The following is a 22644-nucleotide window of genomic DNA, read 5'->3' as shown; positions in this document are numbered from 1 at the left end:
GGGCAAAGTGACGTCATCTTCGACTCTGCCAGTGTAGGAGAGGGCTTCTGCTGCTGTGAGATGAGAGAGAAATATAAAGAATTAAGAAAAATACAAAAATGCAATGTTAATGTCAGTGTGAAGATAATTTAAGATACAACAAAAGTCTGCATACTGTAAAACTTGATCAATAGCCTGGGATATTATTTGCTTGAATCAATGAACTCAACAGGCTTAAATTTGAGACGGGAGTCTATATGGACGAGCTTTTCATTCCTTTCACACAAAACATGCTCAGCAACAATGGAAATACAATCAGATTATTTATTGAACCCTCTGAGACCTGGACAAAATGGCTATATTTGATTCAAAAACAGAAGGGTAATGGATGAAGAAGGTAAAGAGCAACAAAAAAAAGACATGACCCACAGATCAGCAAGAAATCTGTGACAAGTACAAGAAAATTACCTGAAAATTTGCCAAAATAACAAACAAAACACAAGAGAAAAAGACAAAAGAAAAGAAAAGTAAGAAAAAAGAAAAGAAAAGAAAAGAAAAGAAAGAGAAAACAAAACAAAACAAAACAAAACAAAACAAAAAACAAAACAAAACAAAACAGGGAAACAAAAAAACAAAACAAAACAAAAAACAAAACAAAACATAAAAAAATTAAAAATAATGAAAACATTGGACACTGGACATTTTTTCCCGAGCTTAAAAAAATGTCCTCTTTGGTGTTCATGGTTTCATTAAAATTACTTGATACTTGATTTTTGATAACTTGATGATTGAACTGTGAGAATCTTTGGAAGCTAAAGATTTGTGCAGTATGTTGATATTGACAAAAGTTTAAAAATATATACATATTGTATGAGTGATCTCAGCAGCTGACTAAGGTTATCTCCAGCAGGTAGCCAACAACCCCGAATTATAGACCTAAAAATCTTCAATAAGAATTAACAGCATGGTAACAAGACCAGGCCTCTTATTGAGACAGACATTTATTTGGGAAAATGTGCAGCCACAGTTGGCTATTAAAGGGACTCGGCGTCTTATTGGGACTCGGCTTTTATTTGAAGTTATACAGTATATGCCTCACTGCTGGTTTCACTAAACTCACTATTCAGCTCACTGGAAATCAAACAAACACTTGTGTGTCTTGGTTAAACAAACTTTAGGTAAGAAAGTAAAATTAATGATAGCAATAAGTTCACTCTTTTAAATGTTTCTGTTTTTAATCCATGAAGCAGCACTATGAGAAATGAATTTCAATCCATCGAATTCAGCCATCGTTCTCTCTGTCTCTCTCTGCTTCTAAGTTGCTTCTTTAAGAAAAATGTAGAATCTACTTCCTCTAATTAATATGTGTCACTTCCTCATTGTGACTGTCATCCTTTTTTACTATATATATATATATATATATATATATATATATATATATACTGTGTATATATATATACAGTATATATATAGCATGTTCTGCATGGGTTCTCTCCGGGGTCTCCGGCAGCTGGGATTGGCTCCAGCCCCCCCGCGACCTTTACAAGGACGAGTGGTTACAGAAAATAATTGACTGTGTATACATATATATATATCTCACTTGTTGCTTTATATGGGCACATAACATCAGCATAACAAGACACTCTTCAAATATTGGTTCACATGAATGGGACAGACAACCTGAAAACATAAATGTCTCTGAGCAGCCACAGTTATCACTGGCATGAAGGCATAATAAAAAAAATCATCCCAGTCCCATACTCATATTTATCATTCTAAATGTATACTTCTTTATTTGCAGATGAAATTGTTATCAGATATATACAGAGAAGAATGTTACTGACTCCATGAAGACTAAAAACTCACTGAAAAACATATTAACAACACAACAAATATATTAACAGCAATGTTAAATGAAAATAGATTAAATTTCTGCACATGGAGACATGAAACTGAGCTCAAGCTGCTGTGGATTCAATAACAGCCAGTAAATCTGAAAGTCAGCTTTAAAATCTTCAGCTGGAAGACAAATTAAGAAAGAGAGCAAGAGTGAAATGGTCTTTGCTGTTCAATGAAGATAATTCCAGCTGCTGTTTTCCTAAACTGACTGCAAATGAGAAAAGTTTTTACAGCTGATGCAGAAATACACATCAGACTAAAACAAAAGTAAGTCTTTCAAAATGACTTTAGGATTTTTTTTGTCAGTTTTATTTTTTTTTTTTTTTTTTACAATTTTTCAGTTTTGTAAAACATGATGAGTTAATCTTAAGGAGGCAGAAGTGTTGGTCAAACTCTATCAGAGGGTGTGATGTTTTCATAGTTCACTGTACCATCATCTTCATCATAACGCACCTGTGAGAAACAACACAACACAATCAAACACACACTTTCCAATCCCACAGCTGTGATCTGGAGGCGTCCACTGCACAACATGATGTCATTTAAGTGAAGCTGCCCTTTAATGTCGACCTCATCATGTGCAGTTTGTGTCAAAGAGGAGTTGATTCAGATCTCTGTATTTGTGTCAGTGTTGTATTAAACTACATTATATTGTCATGTTTCACTTATTTTTGCATCCAGCTCACTTGACCTGTTTGTTATTGTCTTCCTCTGTATCTACAGTTTATTCTGAAGTGTGTAAGTACCAACAGTAAAAACATTTCATTATTAGCTGTGAAACTCACAGCGATTTCTTCCATCTGTGTCTTCTTCTCTGAAAAGACGAGCGAAAAAGTTGACTTTAGTTTCCACAGTAAAATCCAGGTTCACCAAACTTTTTATCTGTGAATGTTCTCACCTTTATTTCTCATCCACATGTTGACGGCCACAACAATTATTATGAGTGCAGCTAAACCCACAGACACAATGGTGAGCCTCAACCACCAGTCTGGAAAGAAAATTTCCATGTTCTTATACTGCATATTGTATTTTCGATGTGTGAAAATACACTGACTACAACTGATCTAAAGAAGGAGACAAAAATATGAAATTGATATCACCTTGTTTTGCTGTTGGACAGTTGACTGCAGTTGCTGTTGTGTGCGTCCAGGCTGTTGTGGTTTTTGTCATTGTTGTTGGTGCTTTAGTTGTTTTAATTGTCATTTGTTTAGGTGTTGCTGTGATTGTGTCCTCACCTGTCAACACAATCTCCAGAATAAATGTTGGCATTGTACCTTTCTTCCAACTAAAGATACAATACATTTCCACACAGCGGATTGTGTAAACTTCACATTGAAACTTGACATCTCTGCAATACAGTAGTTAATGTGTGGCGATGTCGAGACACAAAAACCACCTGGTTATGGTAAGGATTATGTTTTGGCTGGAAGTACCACGTTTTAGTGGCACTCACCCAGCAGGAAATGTAGCTCTCCCCACAGGAAAAGCCAGGCAAGAAATGCAGCACTGTTGCGGTAAAATACAACTGCTTTTTGTGGCATTATCCATGCAGGAAATGCAGTGAAGTCTTAATGTGTGTCATCATTCTCAGTGAAAACAGGAAGAGATCACTAAAAAACACCAGTGCTTGATGGCTAAAAAGCCGCTGGAATACGCATGGATGACACCAGTTTTGTTGCTTGTTGGTCTCAAACAGTCTGCAGCTTGGCAGGCGTCTGCCGCACTGCATTTCCTTCACCTCATGACAGCAAAGTCAGTTCATATTGTACGTCACTTTAGAAATGTTAATGTGATATGTATGAACCACACAAATATATGTATCCCTAGTTTGCAGAATAAATATTATGGCAATAGGCTTTACCTGGATAAATGAAAAACATTTATTTACATTAATAACCATCATCATTTAACACTGTACTTTAATTATTTATGGTACAAAGTCATAAACGTCACAGTGAACGAGCCTCATCAATGTGATTTTATGCCATCCACATTTGTCAGCACAGGATTACAATGTTTTATAAGAGTAAAATTAAATTTACCACTGTAATCAGTATTATTGTATTGTTTCAGTGTATTGTTCTTACAAGACATTACAAAGTAAATACTCACCATGAGAAACACGGATTGCAGTTGTGTTGGCAAAAAGTAATTATCATTTTCCATCTCATCATATTTAGTGAAAGAATTTTGTCATCTATACATTTAATTTACAAAATATATCTTGCTTTGCACTTTCACTTCAAGACAGTCATAAAGGTCACAGTGACAGAGTGGTCTTGACTATTGCTATATTAACGTTACTCTCATACAGCCTCATCAGTGTGTTTTAACCATTCATAGTCAAAACAGTAGTACAGCACATGACATCATTACAAATAAGCTTCATCACTATAATCACATGTATTGTAATATTTCAGTGTATTGTTCTAACAAGACATTATGATGTAAATACTCACCATTAACAACAGAGATGTCATACACAGTGTCTTCACCGTGTTGCTGTCCTGATCTGAACTGTCTGCAGGTGTAACGACCAGCATCCTCAAGTGTGACCATCTTTATATTCAGAGAACAGTTAGATCCAACACTCAGCTGCCCTGATTTAGCTTCAAGAATCTTTCCATGTTCATGCAGCGTTATTGATCTGCCAGAGTGACTGAAGATCCAGGTAATACTGCTGCACTGATAATCTCTCAAACCTTTACAAGGAAGCGAGACAGCAACTCCGACTCTGGCAGCATACGGGGTTGGATTCTGTACAGTTACTGAAGACACAATGAGAAAAAAAAATCAACTTCAATCTCAGTAAGACTCATACGTTGATGGTCAACGTGTCTTTTTCTTGACTTTCAAGACCCTAAACTAAAAGCAGCATTCACTTGACTTTGTTGACTGAGATAATGAAGGTTAGTGCCCTAAAATATATTTATGAAATATTACCAGTAATAAAGTAATATAAATTGTTTATTTAAATAAAATTTAAATTTGTAATTTGTACCCTTACCTGTAAAACGAAGCACCAGAATCAGAAATAAAAACATGTAAATCCATCTGAATGTAATCATTGTTGTTCTCTGTCTCTGGCTTTCACACTGAACTGTCAGAGTCTCTGAACCTGAGTTTTGCATCGGTTATACCTATAGATAAGGTACTTCCTGTGCTAAACAAAGTGAGACTTCCGCATAAAAAAGTTTTTTGTCTCTATTGTCAGCTGTCAAATTTACTCTGAACAAAAACAGAAAAGCGCCATTTCTTTATGCTCCAGTTTTTCACGAGTTAAATTAAGGATAAAATGATATTTGAAAGCTAAAATCTGTTTGATTTAAATGTACAGTTTGATCACATGACACAATACCAATGCATTGCCTATGTGCAAATTATTGGTGTGATTTGGTACAGCAGATTCATTTATATTGTGATTTTAAGACATATATGGGTGCAGCATCTGAGTCCAAGACAAATTCCCCTACTGGGACAATAAAGTATATCATATCGTATCATATTGCATTATATCCTATGATTTGCATGTGAATGCATGAGACAAATGGTGGCCACACAAGATTCTGACCTACTCTTTTGGGTATCTGTGAGCAGAAAACACATTTATGTAGCGCTAAAAATGTGAAATCCCAATAAATCCCCTTTTTCAGGATAAACTGCACATGCTCGTTACATACAGTGTCTCTCTTTAACCTCTTTTAGTACTATCATGGCCATGACAAGGCAGTGTAGTAATCAAACCAACATCATGTTCAGTCCCACCGTTAAAAGAAGATTTTTGAGGAAGCTGAACATGTAGCGGTTGTTGGTCAACAGAAACTTTTGTAATAATGCATCTTGAGTTCTTTAGATGGTGTTTATCAAAAAAAAAAAGACGAATTCATGGTGATGTTTGACAAATGGACAGACTGATTAAAAGTCCAACTCCTAGCACACTAGAATTTGACTCATGACATCCCTGGTGCAATACATTAATACTGTTGCAGCTGCAAGAACACAGATAAGGGGACGTTTTACTGTTCTGGGACCTGTTGGTTCCTCATTGTATCTTAGCAGAATTTTTCTGAGAACTGAAGGAGAAGTAATTTGGTGAGAATGTGGACAACAACAGCAGCAGAGCTCTGGAGGTTTTGGCCTTAAATGAAACTAAAGTTAAACATCAGTAACACATGAGACTCACTGGGACAGACAGTCGACAAATAACAAGTTCCTTCATTTATTCATACTTTACATCAGGGGTTAGGGTGTACCTAAAATTTAACTTAAAAACAAAAACTAAACAACATCCACAAACTGTATTCATGCTATCACAACCTGTATATAGCACTAGCTGAAATTACTGCAGTCTAACACAACAGATCTATAACAGATTGCACCCTTATTGAGGTTATAATAATCAGTTTTTAAAGACTCAGATCTCTCTACTCAGTACTTAGACCGGAAGTAGTAATACCACAGTGTACAAATATTATGTTACAATGTAAGGTCCTGCGTTTAAAATCTTAAGTGAAAGCACAGGAAGTATTTCCACCAAAATATGCAGAAAGTACCAAAAGTTTAAGTGCTCATTGTTCAGAAAGTCCCTGTTCATGATAAATTATGATTTTTGATTGGATTAGCATTATTGATGCATTAATGTGTCCATCATATGCTGCAGAAAGGGCTAATTTTACCTCATTTGTATACTATCAGGTAGCTTAATCCATAAAAATACATCATGATTTATTAGATTTGTTCATGTTCGGGTTCATATTCATAAAGATAGTGATTGAGAGAGAAGTTAAATGGTTGTGAAAAAGGAGGACAAGCAACCATTAAATACAAACACTAGCAAGAGTTAAATTAACAAAAAAAAAAGCCTGATGTCAAAATCTTCATTACAAAAAATCATAAAAGGGGAACATGGATAATTTTACTCTACAAAGACGCTTAGTAGATCATGCAATTGATATCTGAGCAACACGTTGCTATCAATAGGTGACATATTATTTGTTTAGTTTGTTGACAGTAGCATAGAGGTCATTGAGATCAGCAGAGGCTCCAGCAGGAGATGAGGATGTTTTCACAGTGCTGTAGGTCACTGCATCATCTTCATCATCATTTTTATCTTGAACCTGGGACACATCACATTAATCACATACACATGAACATGGTATGTAGTGAGTGTAAGTGATTAACAGACTAAAAATCGTCCTTGACTTGTCCAAAACTGACACTAGAGGTGGTACCTTGAGTGTCACAGCCCAACATGTAGGACCAGTGACCAAGCGTCGGTATTAGACAAGTTGGATGATGTCTTGTTAAATTCACTTCAGTCCTCAGTGTAAGCAGTCAAACAGCTTACCTGGACTTTATTGTTGTTCCTCTTGGTATAGCTGATGGAGGCGTAGGAAACACCATCTACAGAATCAGCCTGCACAGACAAGACAACATCATGGCTGCTCGGGGACATGTGGACTAACATGTGGGCTATATATATACTTATACTACTGTTCTCATCACTTTTGTTTCACTTCAGCTCAGTTCTAATTGCATCATAATATTAAGAGTCACTGTGCGTCCCGACTGGTTGCTGAAGCAGATTGCGTCACTGTGTGTTTGCGTATTTCGCTTTCACCTAAAGATGAACCTCATAGTTTCATTACAATGCACTCTGTTCTGTTTCTGCTGTAAATAATTTGCCCAATGTAAACTCACCATGTTTTCACCTGTTTTTGTTTTGTTTCCTGAAAAGACAAAAAATAAAAATAAAAAAATCAGGCTTACACAGTCAAAATACTGGTATTTAACAACTTCATAAACCTATACATAAAACTTCCATCTGTGAATCTTCTCACCTTTGGCTCTCCTCCATTTAATGAGTAACACAACTGTTATTATGAGCAGTGTCAAGCCCACAGCCAAAATGATGATCAACCACCACCACCAAGCTGGAAAGAGAATCAAAAAAGGTTAGGTCACATGTTTTTGTTGCATTTTCTATCTCAGAAGTATGTAAAAACTGTTACCGGGATGAAGAATCAGCCAAACCGAAAAAAATAAATGTGAAGTCACCTTGTTTTTTTGGTGGACCATTGGTTGCAGTTGTGTTGGGCCCGGATTTTGATTTTGTTGCTTTCGGTTTTGCTGTTTTTGATGTACTTGTTCCTTTGGATGCTGATTTAATTGTTGTTGATGTTGCTGCTCCTGGTTTAATTGGGGATGTATTTGTTTCCTCACCTGGACAAATGGCAAAAAGTAATTATCATTCTCCATCTTATCATATTTAGTGAAAGAATTTTGTCATCTATACATTTAATTTACAAAATATTTCTTGCTTTGCAGTTCCTCTTCATAGACAGTCATAAAGGTCACAGTGACAGAGTGGTCTTGACTATTGATATATTAACGTTACTCTCATACAGCCTCATCAGAGTGTTTTAACCATTCATAGTCAAAACAGTAGTACAGCACTTTAACATGACATCATTACAAATAAGCTTCATCACTATAATCACATGTATTGTAATATTTCAGTGTATTGTTCTAACAAGACATTATGATGTAAATACTCACCATTAACAACAGAGATGTCATAGACAGTGTCCTCACCGTGTTGCTGTCCTGATCTGAACTGTCTGCAGGTGTAACGACCAGCATCCTCAAGTGTGACCATCTTTATATTCAGAGAACAGTTAGATCCAACACTCAGCTGCCCTGATTTAGCTTCAAGAATCTTTCCATGTTCATGCAGCGTTATTGATCTGCCAGAGTGACTGAAGAGCCAGGTAATACTGCTGCACTGATAATCTGTCAAACCTTTACAAGGAAGCGAGACAGTAACTCCAACTCTGGCAGCATACGGGGTTGGATTCTGTACAGTTACTGAAGACACAATGAGAAAAAAACATGAAAAGTCTAATTAAATTAGAGTAAGACTAAGACAAAGTATTTTGATGGTTGGCTTGTCTGTAAATGTCCCTTTTCTTAGCTTTAAAGTAAAAGCAGCATTCACTTGACATGGCTGCCTTATTAATTACATTTACTTCCTGAAGTAACATTAGTAGTATTCATGAAGTTTCAGTGTGTAATTTGTATAATTACCTCTAAGCTGAAGCACCAGTATCAGACATGAAAACATGTTAATCCATCCAAATGCCACCATCGTTCTTCTAGCTGATTTTCACAGTCTAAACTGCAGAGTTATGCATAGGTTATGCACATATACAGTGCTTCCTGTGATTCTCAAAGTGTGACTTCCTCATAACTTCTTCAGTTTTTTTTCATGTCAGGGTTTTGAATTATTTAGCTGGAGGTGAGAAGCATTTTATTTGATTAGACTTATTGTCCACCGTAGAAATTTAGCCTCTCCCAAATAGAGCATAGATAAGCTATATACAGTGCACAAAAAACAGCACACAGTTGAACACACAAAGAACATAAAATATGCAATGTTTTCTTTCATCATTTTTTTTTGACTCTCTCATCCACATTCACTCACATTGAGATCATAATACCCAGATAACAATCCACAGTTTATATCAATGACGCATGAAGCAACCGACGATAAACGTTCAGAGGTCACTACAGTGTGACAAATGTCCTGTGATACTGGAAAGAGCATGTGGGATGCAGAAATGCAGATGAGATTTTTCTAAAATTACAAAAGAGGAAACCGGCCTTGTGTGGTTATAAAGAACAGATGTGTTTCAGACGAGTTTCAGGCTCGTGTTAAGTGTAGTAAGTGTTAAATCAGACAAATAAGTAGCCACCTGTAATCATCCAAATCACCCAATGAAGTTAAAATTCTGGCCTGTAACCTCAAATAGTATTACCATGACTATTAAAAGGAAATTTAGCGACCAAATCAACGAGGAGACGACTGAAGAGAAGAAAAAAGTGGAAGACTGAGGAAGTTGTCAGATGTCGGATGCTTTGCGAAAATACAACTTGTTTTCATAAGATGGTATTTATCAGACAGGCAGCCATGATGATGTTTGTCACATGAACAGAGTCAAACTTCTTACTGACCATAACTCCACTTTTGTTGTCCACGGTTTAATATGATAATGTCTTTGCAGCTGGGAGAGGACAGATAAAGGGATGCATCACTGGTCTGCGGCCTGTTTGTTCCTCATTGTATTTTTGCAGTCATTTTTAATTTCTTGAGAAGGGAAGGAAGGGTGTTTTGGTCAGAGTGTGGGTAACAGTCTGTTAGTAGTAAAATGTTGAAAACATTTTTCTTGCCTCGATGTTTGAAGCCATCGAAAACTGAGCACTGCTTACTTACATTTAATGATGAAGCTGAGCAGATATGCCAGAACTATGAATTACTTGTTGCTAATAATTTCTAGTAAGTCTAATAAGTCTTAACTATTAAAGTCTTAAGTCCAAACTATTTTGGATTTTCACTCATTAAGCTTTTTAATATGATTCTCAAGAGTGACAGCATTTACTCAAATAAAGGATGAGCTACGAGGGTGAATTAAGAGGAAACATAACTGAAACACAGACAGGTGAGGCAGACAGGGACAGTTCAATGGTTTAATAACAACAGTGAGGGTACATACTGTAGGTTTACTGGTGAGGGTTGAAGTCCAAACACAACAGACCGAAAATCCACTAACAAAATTGGAACAAGACAGAAAAGGATACAGACAGGAAGGTACGCATTCCAGGTTACAGGACTCAGATTACAAAGGGTTAAATAAGGCATGACCAACATAAGAACTGCGATGGACTGGCCACTGACTGGGGAAAGGGGTTAGCATGTGTACTGCAGGGCTGATGAGGAAAGTGGGAACAGGTTTGTAGGTGGGAGAGGATGTCAGCTGACCAGAAATGGCAAGAGAGCCTGAGGTCGTCTAGTGGAAGGTTGGAGGATGGCAGGTCTGGGATTGGGAGAAGAAGACTTGGGCCTAAAAGGACAGAGAAGCTAAAACTGCCACATGAGAAATCCCTTGTTCCAGTCAGCTTTAGTCCTTTAAAGTCATCACCAAGTAAAAAGTTTTTTTTCTTTGCATTTTTTGTCCTTAGAGATATAGTAACAAAAACCAATGTTTATTTTTCTTAACATATCACATATTTTTTTAAACATTGTCCTCTGCCAAACAGTTGAGATGCTCATTCATGTTAATGGTAAAAGAGAGAAAAAAAATCTAAATAACATGATTTACTGTTATAATGTAATCTATTAGAATACAACCATATATACATTTTGACAATCTGCTAAAATTATTTCCAGGTATGTTCACCTGCAATAGTGAACTTTGAAAACATCACAGAAATGATGAAAAAAAAATCATACTGATATTATTTTTTCACCAAATATAATGGAATGACGTTAATATATTGCATTAACAACTGTGAATATTCATCCTTTTTTATTTTATAAGAAATATGAATTTATCATGTTAGCAGCAATACTTTTATCATAAAAGGCCGCTTTAACAATTCGGTAAAATATGGTTTTTGACAGTAAAAAACATTATTTGTTTTCTACAGTATACATAATGGCTAACATTAAATATATAATTTATGACTGATTAGAAGACTTTTCTTAGCAAAATGTTCAATGTTAATTTTATGGACCATGTTTTAAAAAAACCATTTTACCCTTATTAGACTCATGTGGACGTGCGAGATTTAACTACTGTTGTAAGGCATGCTGATTTGTCTATGAACAGTCAGCGAATCGCGTTTCAGATTCATATGTCTGGTTTGTTGACAGTAGCTCAGAGGTTGCTGGGTTCAGCTGAGGCTCCGGCAGAAGAGGATGGAGCTTTCACAGTGCTGTAGGTCACTGCATCACCTTCAACAACACGGTCATTTCTTTGAACCTGGAAATAAAAGAAGACGGCATTCAAACACAGGATCACAAGTATACTTAAAAATCTGACTTTTCTGCTTTCACTTTTTTGTGGATTAGATTATAGGAAATCTTGTGTGTGATGTCCACATGTGAGGAAACAATTGATCCTCTAGGTGACCATGACTATTTTTAAAAGTTACATGTCAGTCTGCTTTCAGCTGTTGAGATACTCATTATTTTTCTTTAAATAATATAATATTAATTATTCACAAACATCGCTAGTATGAACAGATAAGAGAGCTTACCTGGGTTTTGCTGGTGGCCGTCTTGGTGAAGCTGACGGAGACGTAGGCAACACCATCTTCAGGATCAGCCTGCACAAAGAAGACAACACCAAAACTCTTCAGGAACATGGATACATACACTATTCCACTAATATACTAATCAACTGTTTAATATTCTGACAGAGTCTGTATTTTAACTATTGTTACTTCTGCATTTAGGCTGTCTGCAGAACTCTTCAAACGTTGTTTCATTAAACAATGCTGTGCCTGTATTTCTGGGTCTTCTACAAAGTAATTTAGGCTCAGTAATTTTGGCTCACAATTTCCGAGACCCAATTATCTGAATAATGTCCAAATTGACCAAAAAGCCACTTGTCCGACAACCTGCAATCACAAAAACAAATACGTGTTGCTGTTTCTCTGAAAGTATGCTTCACGCTCTCACCAACAGAAGCACATCGCTGATATTTATGCGGAATGACATCATCGGACCGTCCTACTTTAAAGAGGCATGACCCACTCTGATTGACATACCCTGATGTTCTTAGCCTAAACTTAACCAATTTCATTCAAGAATGATTCAAGAATTACCACAAATTTTAAGTTAGCATCTGCTACCATTATGATGTTATTCAGCAGGGGCCCGCTACACACAGTAGGTCTTGAGGGCCGTTGTCAGCCCATTCAATGGCAGTTAGCGGGTCAGACCTAGGCTTGACTTTCAGTTTATTTAAAAAAAGAAATGCTTATTTGGTTGGGTGTAAGTATGGATTTCACGTGTGACTCCAATCCCAGTATCCTGGGTGAAAGTCCTGTATTTGTACATTTCACCACCGCTACTCCTGCTTTCCCTTTTTTTTTGTTTTTTTTTTTCTTTTAGTTTTACAATTGGGACAAAGCTGTTTTTGAAAATAATAGTTATAATAGAAAATGGCCCGATGATGGCCTTCTCAGCCAAATGGTATGTGTGGCAGGGCCCTCCTAATCCTACCTATACATTTATTACCACTGATAACAGCCATTAAGGGTAAATGTATAAAAATATAATTATTTTAAACACTCACAGTGTTTTCCTCCATCTGTATATTGTTCCCTGAAAAGACAAAAGATGGAGTCAAATTTAGCTTAGGTTTATTTATTTTTTTTAACTTTCAGATCATCAGCAAATACTCTCACCTTTAGCTCTCTTCCACCTCAAGAGCACCACGACAAACAATGCTGCTAAAACCACAGCCAGAATAATGAACCACCACCAAACTGGAAAGAGAAATATATTTTTAAAACTTTTGGCTGCAGCCTCTGTTCTTTTAAAAATTGAGTAGCCACAAGATGAGTGAACAGCATTTGACTTTTGGAAATGATATAATTTAATGCTTTAACAAATAAAGAGTGAGTGAGGGAGAGACACAAGGAGACAAAGACACCCAAAGACAGAGATATATGAGACACTGAGTCACCTTGTCCTTTTGTCAGAGAATTGTTGTTTGCAGATGTCGTATTGTTTGTCGATGTTGGTCTAGTTGCTGGTGTTTTTGTGGATGTCGGTTCAGTCCTTGGTGTTTTTGTTGTTGATTTTGTCATTGTAGTTTCTTCGTCCTCCCCTGGTTCAAAATAACAAAAAAAGAATGAGGAAATACCTAAATTTTAACATCCGCATTAAGTAAATGAAAAAGAATGATCTCTTCTCAGTACTTTAGATTTATTAAATTAAATCTGTTTCTCACCCATTTTCTCATCAGAGACCTGATAGCTGAACACTGCTTTTTTGCCAGTATAATCAGTCACTTCACACTTGAATGAGTCATGATGCTTTGACTCAGAAAGAGAAGTCTGAAAAGTCGCAGTAGCTGAGCAGCTACTTGGCGATGTCTTCATGTCTCTGTTAACCTCATGCAGCCACTTCACTGTGAGCTTACATGCGTCATTTGTTGACACAGAGCAGTTTAATGTCACCTTCTCGTTGTCCCGATGTTGAGTTACTGGTGAAGATGGAGATATCATGAGAAGACACAAGAGTCAAATTTATCACTGAAATCATAATTATTGCAATGTGCCAGTATATCATTTCAAGGCAGTTTGAGCTGAAATCCTTAGGATGTAAATACTCACTGTTAACAACAAACAGATAAATGTCATTAGTTTGTGATTGATTTTGGCAGGTGTAAAGACCAGCATCCTCAGGTGTGACTCTCTTGATAACCAGAGAACAGTTCTTTGTGATATTCAGTTGGTCTGCTTTTGGGTTTTTACGTATCTGTCCATATAAGACCAGCTCTGTTGGCGAGTTTCCTGAAATGAAGGACCAAGTAGTGCTGCGACACTGACCCTGATCCTCTCTCTCATCGTTTGACGGCAAAGTGACTTCATCTCCATCTCTGACAATGAAAGAGGTGTATTTTTCAGATGTTGCTGTTGAGAAATAAGAGGGAAATATGAAAAATGAGCTCAGAAAATGACTTTGTGGTTCAATGTTAGTGTTAGCTTATTCAATTGTAGATAGAAGAATCATCTGTGAGTATGTCTATGGTACTTAATCACATCTCAAGGCATGTGTGAAAAGGAGCAAATTTAAGTAAATGCCATAGACCTTTCAACATACAGTGAGCTTCAGTCTGCGTTTGCATTGTGACATTGAGGAGGTAAAAAGTTGGGTCCATTCTGTCACTGCTACTGTGAAATGGAGTCAGAAATGATACAAATATTGTGCCCAAAAAACAACAAAACATAAATCACGAGGACCCGTCTGGAACGAACATGTTTTCTGAAGAGAGGTTTTATTAAGATGTCCTGCAGTTAAACAGCAACATTACACCTATACTTGACGGGAGTAAAAACAAATACCTTTGTTAAATGGCAGATAATTGTAGCCTTACCTGAAAACTGAAGCCCCAGTATCAGAAATAAAGACACTTTAATCCATCTGAATTCAGCCATCATGCTTCTTCTTTCTGTCTCTGCTGTTCTGATGCTGTAAACTGTCTGAGTCTATAAACTTCTGGAGAGCCGTATGTATCCACTGTGGTTAAGGATATGTCACTTCCTCATTTCGTAATATAGTGTCCCTGAACGACACAGATAATTTGCTGTTTTACTGGCTGTAAGACATTTTTGTTTGTGTTTGCTCGTTTTTTGAAGTGAAGGAAAAGTGTTTAGATGAAAATGGAGATCTCAACAACAGAATAGATCTGCAAGTTTTAATCTCTGATAAGGACCAGATAAAAACACAAACACAAAGCAGAACATATTAAGTGTCTGATAGTTTTGAAATAATTTGAGGTAAAGCACCAAGCCTCCACAAATCCCAAATTAACTTAAATGCAATGTCTGATCTGTTCATGCTGTTATGAAATGATAGAGTTTGTCACAAGAGTTCTCACATTTGGGCTCAACCACACAGCTAAATAAAACAGCAGCTCTTTGATGTCACCACTTCCGCTGTAGTTTCTCATGCTTAACTGTGTGCTCACTGAAGTCTGTAGTCACCGTGTTCGCATTCATATTACTTTATAGTGGGTAGTCATGTGCATCCATAAGAACATCTAAAATAAAGCTTGATTGATTGGATGATGTTTGTCTGTGTTTTGACACATTTTAGTGTCCAGTGTGAATGTTTAACCCAACAGATACCAATTTTCCATCAGATTAGCTCTGGTTCTTGAACTGGTTCCTCTCAGGATTGTTGGGACCCCGGTGCCGTCTAATGAACCAGTCCCATTACCACAATGTTTGAGCAGAACTATTGTAATCAATCCAAAAAACAAGCATAGACCAACTATTGCTGATACAATGATGTAGACTTACATGCAATACTCCATCCTCTGTCTCTAGACTGTAGAATATGACACGCCTACTGATGCTGTCTTGGCTCACAACTCTGGTCAAGGAAACCTGCTATGATATGGTCCCCATTGGGAACCAACTTAACTTTCTCTTCCTCTTAACATTCCCTGCTAATTTATTTTTGGTTGAAATGCTCCGAATTGTTCAAATCACGTGCAAGAACCAGAGCAGAACTTGTTTATGTTGATGGAAAAGGTGTGAGAGGGAAGGTTTGCTATTAGCGTAGGGGATGGACTAGATGGCTTCAAATTTTGTCTTCGTTTTCTTGGACCATAAAGGTAAAAGTGGAGGAAATTGGTGAATCGTCTTTATTTATAGAAATCTTGGGAAATGGACAGTTTGCTGGTACCTCTTTTCCACCAACATGGAATGGGTTTTGTTCTGGTTCAGACACCTAATTTTGAACCAATCTAAGTATTTTGACCAAAAGCAAATTGGTTCGCAATCCACAACGTTGTTTTGTGTTGTTATGTTTTAAATCTCATTAATCATAAAAGTGAAAAAAGGAGAACACGCACAAAATAAAAACTAAACTAAACAAACAAACAAACAAACAAAAAACACCCAAAGAAGAGTGTATTGAAATGACAATGGTATAAAGCCACAACATGATGAAATGTTTGTGTTTACTCATCTGTCAGTTCCCTATTCTGCTAATAGTCACACAAAGTTAGTGTTGACACTATTTTGAACTTGTAAATTCCCTTTTACGTTTTTTCTGTAGAAAGAAGACTGAAGACAAATGTCGACTTTAACAGCATTCAAATAAAATAGCAAGTTACTGTGTACTGTTGGACAAATGTCACATAAACAAAGCCAAAATGTGACAAAAATGCCACTGTTAATTGAAAGTGGGAGCCCAGATTGATTTTTGTCTCTCCAAAGTCAATATGGATTTCACCTTTTATTTTAAAAGGCACAATACATGAAACAATTACATAAATGAGAGTTTAATCTTTTTTTTTTTTAAGCAGATCACATTATCAGCTATAATGAAGAAAACTGGCTCCATTAAGAACCAAAGCTCATTCAAACTCTACAAGATTAGCAGAAACATATTGGACTCTAAACCAACAGTTCCATATCAAAGTGAATAAAAATGAGTTTTTATCTTCACATAGCAATGAGGTCATGATAAGCTGCTTACAAATTAAAGGGCAATCAGAAAACTCTGCATAAATTAAAAAGGATGTCTTTCTAAGAAAGTAGTTTTCTGGACATTTTCAGAGCCCAAAAGACAAGAAAGAAAACACTGTTAAAAGCTTATTAAAATTAGAAAAGAAAAAAAAAAGAAATCAAGGTGTTCATATCTGGCTGCAAGTGAGAACTGGTTTAACACAGTATCAACGTTTTTAAAAAAATCAATATATTAAACAAGAACTCATTTAAGACATCAAAATGACATAAGGAACCATGTTTTGATGTAAAATAATGCTGTGAAGAAATGTCTAACTGTGGGTGTGATCAGCGGAGTCTGACAGAAACAGAAGGGGCTCCAGCGTTTTCATAGTTAACTGTGCCATCACGAACCACCTGTGAAAAACAAAGAAACGTTTGAGTTAAAGTTGAACAAGTCATTTTGAACTTTAAACCTGAGCAGTTTATAACTTTTTTATAACAACTAAACTCCCAGATTTTTCTCTCAGCTTTTCGGTTCACCGGCGAGTCAGAGGAACCTGAATACACAATCAGTTACTGTCTGATCCCAGTTTTACTCGGTTGGCTGCGGGAAATAAACATTTCACTGTTGGGCTTCTTGCTGAGTTTACAACTTTGATATTGACAGTCATGTATTACAGTAATATCCACAGTTACCACCAGCAGCTCAAAACGATGATTTCCTTTTTTTTATTATTTTTTTTCCAACTCACAGTGTTGTCATCAGGTGGTCTCTGGCTCCCTGGAAAATCAACCACAGAGGAAGATTTCAGCTTTGAGCGTATAATTTGTTAATCAGTCTGAACAAATGTTGGTGTGAATTTTACTTACATGGAGCTCTGAAGAGAAGGACAGTAATCACAGTTATTAGCAGGATTTCAGCCACACGCATCACCAACATGATGTAGTCCAGAGCAGACCGACCTGCACAAGCTGTGCAACACAAAAACATGGGTCAAGAAACAGAATTGGGTTTATTGCCAAGCAGGTTTTTACATACAAGGAGTTTGCTTTTTGTGTGTTTGTTCATTACATCAATCGGAGAAAAGTCAAGAAACAACTGAAAAAACCCCCAACAGAAATATATGAAAATAGCCTAGTATAAAAAATATACGCAATATATCTGTTTTAAGAGGAAGGAGCTTGTTCGGTCTGTCATGATCCCCAGAGGATGAAGCCTGATGACTTTGGTGATCCTCATGTGCCACCAGCGGGTAGATGTTTTTGTTTTTTTCAGTGTAATGTCTCAACAGCTATTTGCCTTGAACTTTGGCTCAGACGTTCGTGTTTCCTTCAGGATAAATAAGCAACCTCGGCTATTCCCTGAATTTTCACCTTGTGCCATCACCAAGTTAAAATTTAAAACAAGCAAACTTAAATCAAAGCCCACTTATGAGTTCTTCCTAGAGCTTTAAATTGAATATCAGTTAAGATGTGGATGAAAGCTCCCAAAAAATCTGGTCATTAAGTATGGTGTTAAATTGTTACTTTGTATAACCAGAAAAAAACAAAGCAGGAGTTTTCAGTAAACGTGAGTTTTTTTCTCTTCTCATGTTTGCTTGTTTCTGTTTTTTGGGTGTGTATGAATGTAAGGAGCATTTCAAAATACTGTTTTATTGACAGTCACTGTGTGGAGCATTTCAAGATATTCAACCTTTTATTATTGGCGCAACACAAATCAGAGAACCCCAAACTGCAAAAACAGAGACAATAAGTGTTTTTCATGCTCTTTTGCCTGCAAGTCTTTGCTAACTGAATTTAGCTGTCAGGTTGAGATCTAACTGAATAAGAGAATATCTTCAAACACAGCACACAAGTGGCAGAAAGAAAGAGAGAGGGATTGTTCAAAACAGATACATAAAAATGTTGAGCCACTACCTTGTAGTCCTGGTGAAGCATCATCGATTGTGGACAATGTCGCGGTGTAATCGGCTTTTTCGGTTGTTGATTCTGTTGTTGCTGTTACTGTATCAGATGAACATAATTCAGCAAACTGCTGTGATGTAATATTACTTCAAATCCACAAAATAAACAAATATTTTAGTTAACTGGCTTGATGCCTTTAAAAAAAACAGAATGAAGCTACAAGGTATGAGTTACAGGTTAGGTTTTAAAAATAAAAATAAAAAAAAAAGATTAAAAAACATTTTCTGTGTTTTTATGATTTACCTCTAATAATTTCTCTTTCTCTTATAAAACTAATAATCAGGTCTTTTTCTTTTTCTTTTTTTGCAACTTATGGGCCATCTTTTTCCAAGTTCCCCATTGCTTTCACATGTTTAAATGTATGTGGAAGGCGTCTGAACGCAGTGAAAGAAAAGTGTGTTGTTCCAGGTTTCAAAGGGTTAAACAGCTCAACATGCTCTCACCTGGATTCTTACCTGAGGACTGAGATCTGAATGAAAACACCTGCACGTAGTCACCATGAGTCACTTCACATGTAAATAACTCATATCTTAATGTGTAAATGAAGGGAGAAGACAGATCAATGGCCACGGTGACGAAACAGCGAGACCGTCTCGTCATCATAATGTGGTTGTGTGTAACCACTTCTTGACTCCGAAACAGCCACTTCACTGTGTGTATACACTGGCCAAATGTCAGCACAACGCAGTCCAGCATTGCCTCATCATCAATTTTATAGCCTTCCACTGGTGAAAAGGGAGATTAAGAGTTAAATTCATCATTGTATTCAGGGTTATTCTAAAGTTTCAGTATATTGCTCTAATCAGACAGTTTGAGGTCAAAACATTATGATGTAAATACTCACTAAAAACAACAGACAGATCGATATTAGCAGGGAGACCCTGTGGCCGCTCTGATCGGACCTGTATGCAGACATAGCGTCCAACATCGTCATATGTGACCTTCCTTATAACCAGAGAACATTCCTCTGTAACACTCAGTCTGTCTGATTTATTTCTGGCAGTTTCACTAAACACCCCATCAGTAACAAGCTCTACTGTTTGCATGCTATTTAAATCACTGAAGAACCATGTGGCGATGCCACAGCTTTTCTGACCATCTATCACATTTCCACAAGGCAACGTGACATCATCTCCAGCCCTGACAGTGTAGAGGAGGGGATTAAATCTTGCTGCTTCTGCTGAGAGGGTGAGAGATAGATATACAGAATAAGGAAAAATGACAAATATCAATATTGATGTCAGTGTTAATATAATATTAGTTTGTATATGTGCCTCATTGTTAGTTAGAGTAAACTAAACTCACTTCAGATGAGAAAGAAAAATTAATGACAATCATGAGTTTTCTGTTATTTACACACACATATTAAATGTATCCTTACCTGTAAACGGAAGCAGCACTGTCAGAAATAAAGACATTTTAATCCATCTGAATTCAGCCATCTTTAGTTGTTTCTTCTGTCTCTTTAGCTCTAACCTGTCAGAGCCTCTGAACTGATGTGCTGAAGAGAAATTAAGAAACTTAAGAATCTCTGACTTTAGTAATTGGTCACTTCCTCATTGTGACTGTTTTGAAATTGCTAAATCTATGCTCCTGAATGCTCAGCCCACATCAGTTTTTTTAATCTTTCTGAATCTAAGCAGCCGTTATATTTTAGTTATTCAGTTAACACTACGTACATTCACACTGATTGACATTAAACAGTAGATTTCTAATCCGCCAGCAACAATAATAAATAGCAGTCTAACAGTAAAGAGGAGTCAGATCACGGTGGCCTGCGAATAGTTCTTTGAAGACAAACTAGAGAAAAGAAGCAGGAAGTTGGCACTGCTTTATTAACCCTTTGAACTCTGCAATAAAATGACCTGCCAAGGCCTACATTTATATTTTTACTTATTGTGATGATGCACTTCAAATGCTTCACAACCCTAAAATCTGTACAAGCTAAACTAAAAAAGTTGTGTCAGTCAATAAACCATAATAATGATAAAAGAATTGATATTGCGTAATTTATAACAATTACAAAAAATGGATGTTTTTTCATCAAATTTTAAGAAATTCCAAAAAATTTTGATGCAATTTTTTTTAAAATATAGAAAATCTTTCTATATTAGGCTAATATTTCTATATTAAGCTAACCAACAAATTATCTGAAAGTAATATTGTCCTCATCCTTCTTTAAAAGAGCCTTCTTAGGAACTTACAGCTATCTGCCCCTTTTTATGAATTTATTTGAAAGCTTCAGGACTCACACTGAGATTTACTAAAAACAGGCCCAGCAGCAGATGAGGAAGTTGTGGTTCACTACAGTTTAAGGACACAAGCCACTGATCTATTTTCAGACACTACAACTCAACACCAATCACAGTTTCGATTCCCCTTGTGGTCTGTCAGATCAGACATTTTATTTCTGGCTGAAGTTTGGTTTTACTTCTGCTTTACTTCATTCAACAAAAATGACCACTCAGGTGCTGCTGAAAACCATTTTATCGTTGGATGGTTTGTAGTCAATGAGACACCGACACAGTTGACTAATAGATAGTCAAATAATAATCTCACAACTGCATATGTGATTTGCTCATCAAAAGTCTAACAATAATTCTTAAAATGTTTGAAAAGGCATCAAAAAGCTAATATAAAACTAATAAAGTCCAAACCATTTTGGGATTTTACTCATTTGACAAACTCTCAATAGTGACAAAATTTACTCAAATAGGGTATGAGTCACGGGGGTAAATTTCACAAATCAGAGGAAGTAGAACTTGAACTGGAATACGGTGAGCTGAGGCAGACAGGGACAGTTTAGTGATTTAATGACAAAAGTGAAGTTTTACTGGTGTGGTGAGTGAACCAAGTCCAAACACAAGTGGTCGAGAATCTACTGGAAAACCAGAGAGAGGCAGTGAAAAGATGCAGACACATAAAGACATGATCCAGAGCAACAGAGGCTGGCCGTAAATTGGCCACTGACTGGGGAAAAGGGGCTGCTGTGTGTGCTGCAGGGTGGATGAGGGAAGTGTGAGCAGGTGGGAGAGGATGTCAGGTGACCAGAAGTAGCAAAAAGGTCTGAGAGCATCTAGTGGCTGGTGTGAGGATGGCAGGGGTGGGGAGTGAAATGAGAGTATGCAGGTGTGAGCCATGCAAAACAAACAACTGGCAAGTTCTCATGACAGGGTGTCACATCTTTTCTTGTATGATGTGTAATTTGTTTTATTACCTTAGGTGAGGTATTTCTACGAGCCCCTCTCCAGCACCCTGTTTTTATTTCTGTATTCTTTTTTTACCTGTTTTTTTTTTTTTGTGTTACTGTTTTTAATGGTCAAATAAAATAAAATCAAATAAATACCTCCTTTGCTATTGGATACTTAAATATCAGGGCAAACTGAAAAGAGATGCAAAAGTTCAAATTATTGCATATCAAACAGGAATAGGTCATAGACAAAAAAATAAATTAGTAATAAAAACTAAAAAAAAACCACAACAATATTCCTGAAAGCAAGTTCATTACAAAAGAAAATTTAGATTCAATTGAACAATCAATTAAAGAGGTAAAGGATATAAATCTTAAACATGCTAATAAAGACGGGTTTAAAATACAAAAGTGCAGGAAGAGAGCAATGAATATTTGATTTGAGGCGGCAGCAAAGAGAAAGGTCTTCGGCCTTAACTTAAAAGTACTGAGAACTGGACTCCAGATCAATAACTCTGTATCAGTGTGGATGAAAGCTGCACATGGCAGTGAGGTCATGATAAGCTACTTATAAA

At 36.5% G+C, this 22644-nt stretch overlaps 4 protein-coding genes across 4 annotated transcripts; all 4 read right to left on the bottom strand.

Moving 5' to 3' along the window:
- Nucleotides 1–2265: 2265 nt before the first annotated feature.
- LOC121955874 lies at nt 2266–4994 on the bottom strand. Its single transcript, XM_042503958.1, has 6 exons — nt 4886–4994; nt 4338–4646; nt 2979–3113; nt 2777–2866; nt 2664–2692; nt 2266–2331 (listed from the first exon to the last, which is right to left on the bottom strand). Exons 1-6 carry the CDS (start codon nt 4944–4946, stop codon nt 2266–2268), a joined length of 690 nt encoding a protein of 229 aa, XP_042359892.1. The 5' UTR covers nt 4947–4994.
- Nucleotides 4995–6714: 1720 nt separating this feature from the next.
- Nucleotides 6715–9025, bottom strand: LOC121955719. The gene is made up of 7 exons (XM_042503780.1): nt 8965–9025; nt 8437–8745; nt 7936–8100; nt 7719–7811; nt 7579–7607; nt 7226–7294; nt 6715–6995 (listed from the first exon to the last, which is right to left on the bottom strand). The coding sequence occupies exons 1-7, from the start codon at nt 9023–9025 to the stop codon at nt 6867–6869; spliced, it is 855 nt and encodes a 284-aa protein (XP_042359714.1). The 3' UTR covers nt 6715–6866.
- A 2281-nt stretch (nt 9026–11306) lies between these two features.
- Nucleotides 11307–14912, bottom strand: LOC121955799. The gene is made up of 8 exons (XM_042503882.1): nt 14829–14912; nt 14065–14364; nt 13680–13934; nt 13413–13556; nt 13132–13212; nt 13020–13048; nt 11977–12045; nt 11307–11699 (listed from the first exon to the last, which is right to left on the bottom strand). The coding sequence occupies exons 1-8, from the start codon at nt 14890–14892 to the stop codon at nt 11595–11597; spliced, it is 1047 nt and encodes a 348-aa protein (XP_042359816.1). The 5' UTR covers nt 14893–14912; the 3' UTR covers nt 11307–11594.
- Nucleotides 14913–16704: 1792 nt separating this feature from the next.
- LOC121955648 lies at nt 16705–21870 on the bottom strand. The gene is made up of 8 exons (XM_042503686.1): nt 21714–21870; nt 20261–20380; nt 19724–20059; nt 19335–19604; nt 18832–18918; nt 17785–17886; nt 17667–17695; nt 16705–17328 (listed from the first exon to the last, which is right to left on the bottom strand). Exons 1-8 carry the CDS (start codon nt 21799–21801, stop codon nt 17260–17262), a joined length of 1101 nt encoding a protein of 366 aa, XP_042359620.1. The 5' UTR covers nt 21802–21870; the 3' UTR covers nt 16705–17259.
- Between the last annotated feature and the right edge of the window lie 774 nt (nt 21871–22644).

Source organism: Plectropomus leopardus, chromosome 16, assembly GCF_008729295.1.
Source record: "Plectropomus leopardus isolate mb chromosome 16, YSFRI_Pleo_2.0, whole genome shotgun sequence".
In the NCBI taxonomy this organism is placed as follows: Eukaryota; Metazoa; Chordata; class Actinopteri; order Perciformes; family Serranidae; genus Plectropomus; species Plectropomus leopardus.
The sequence above is the reverse complement of the archived record's forward strand: the minus strand, read 5'-3'. Positions and strand labels throughout refer to the sequence as shown.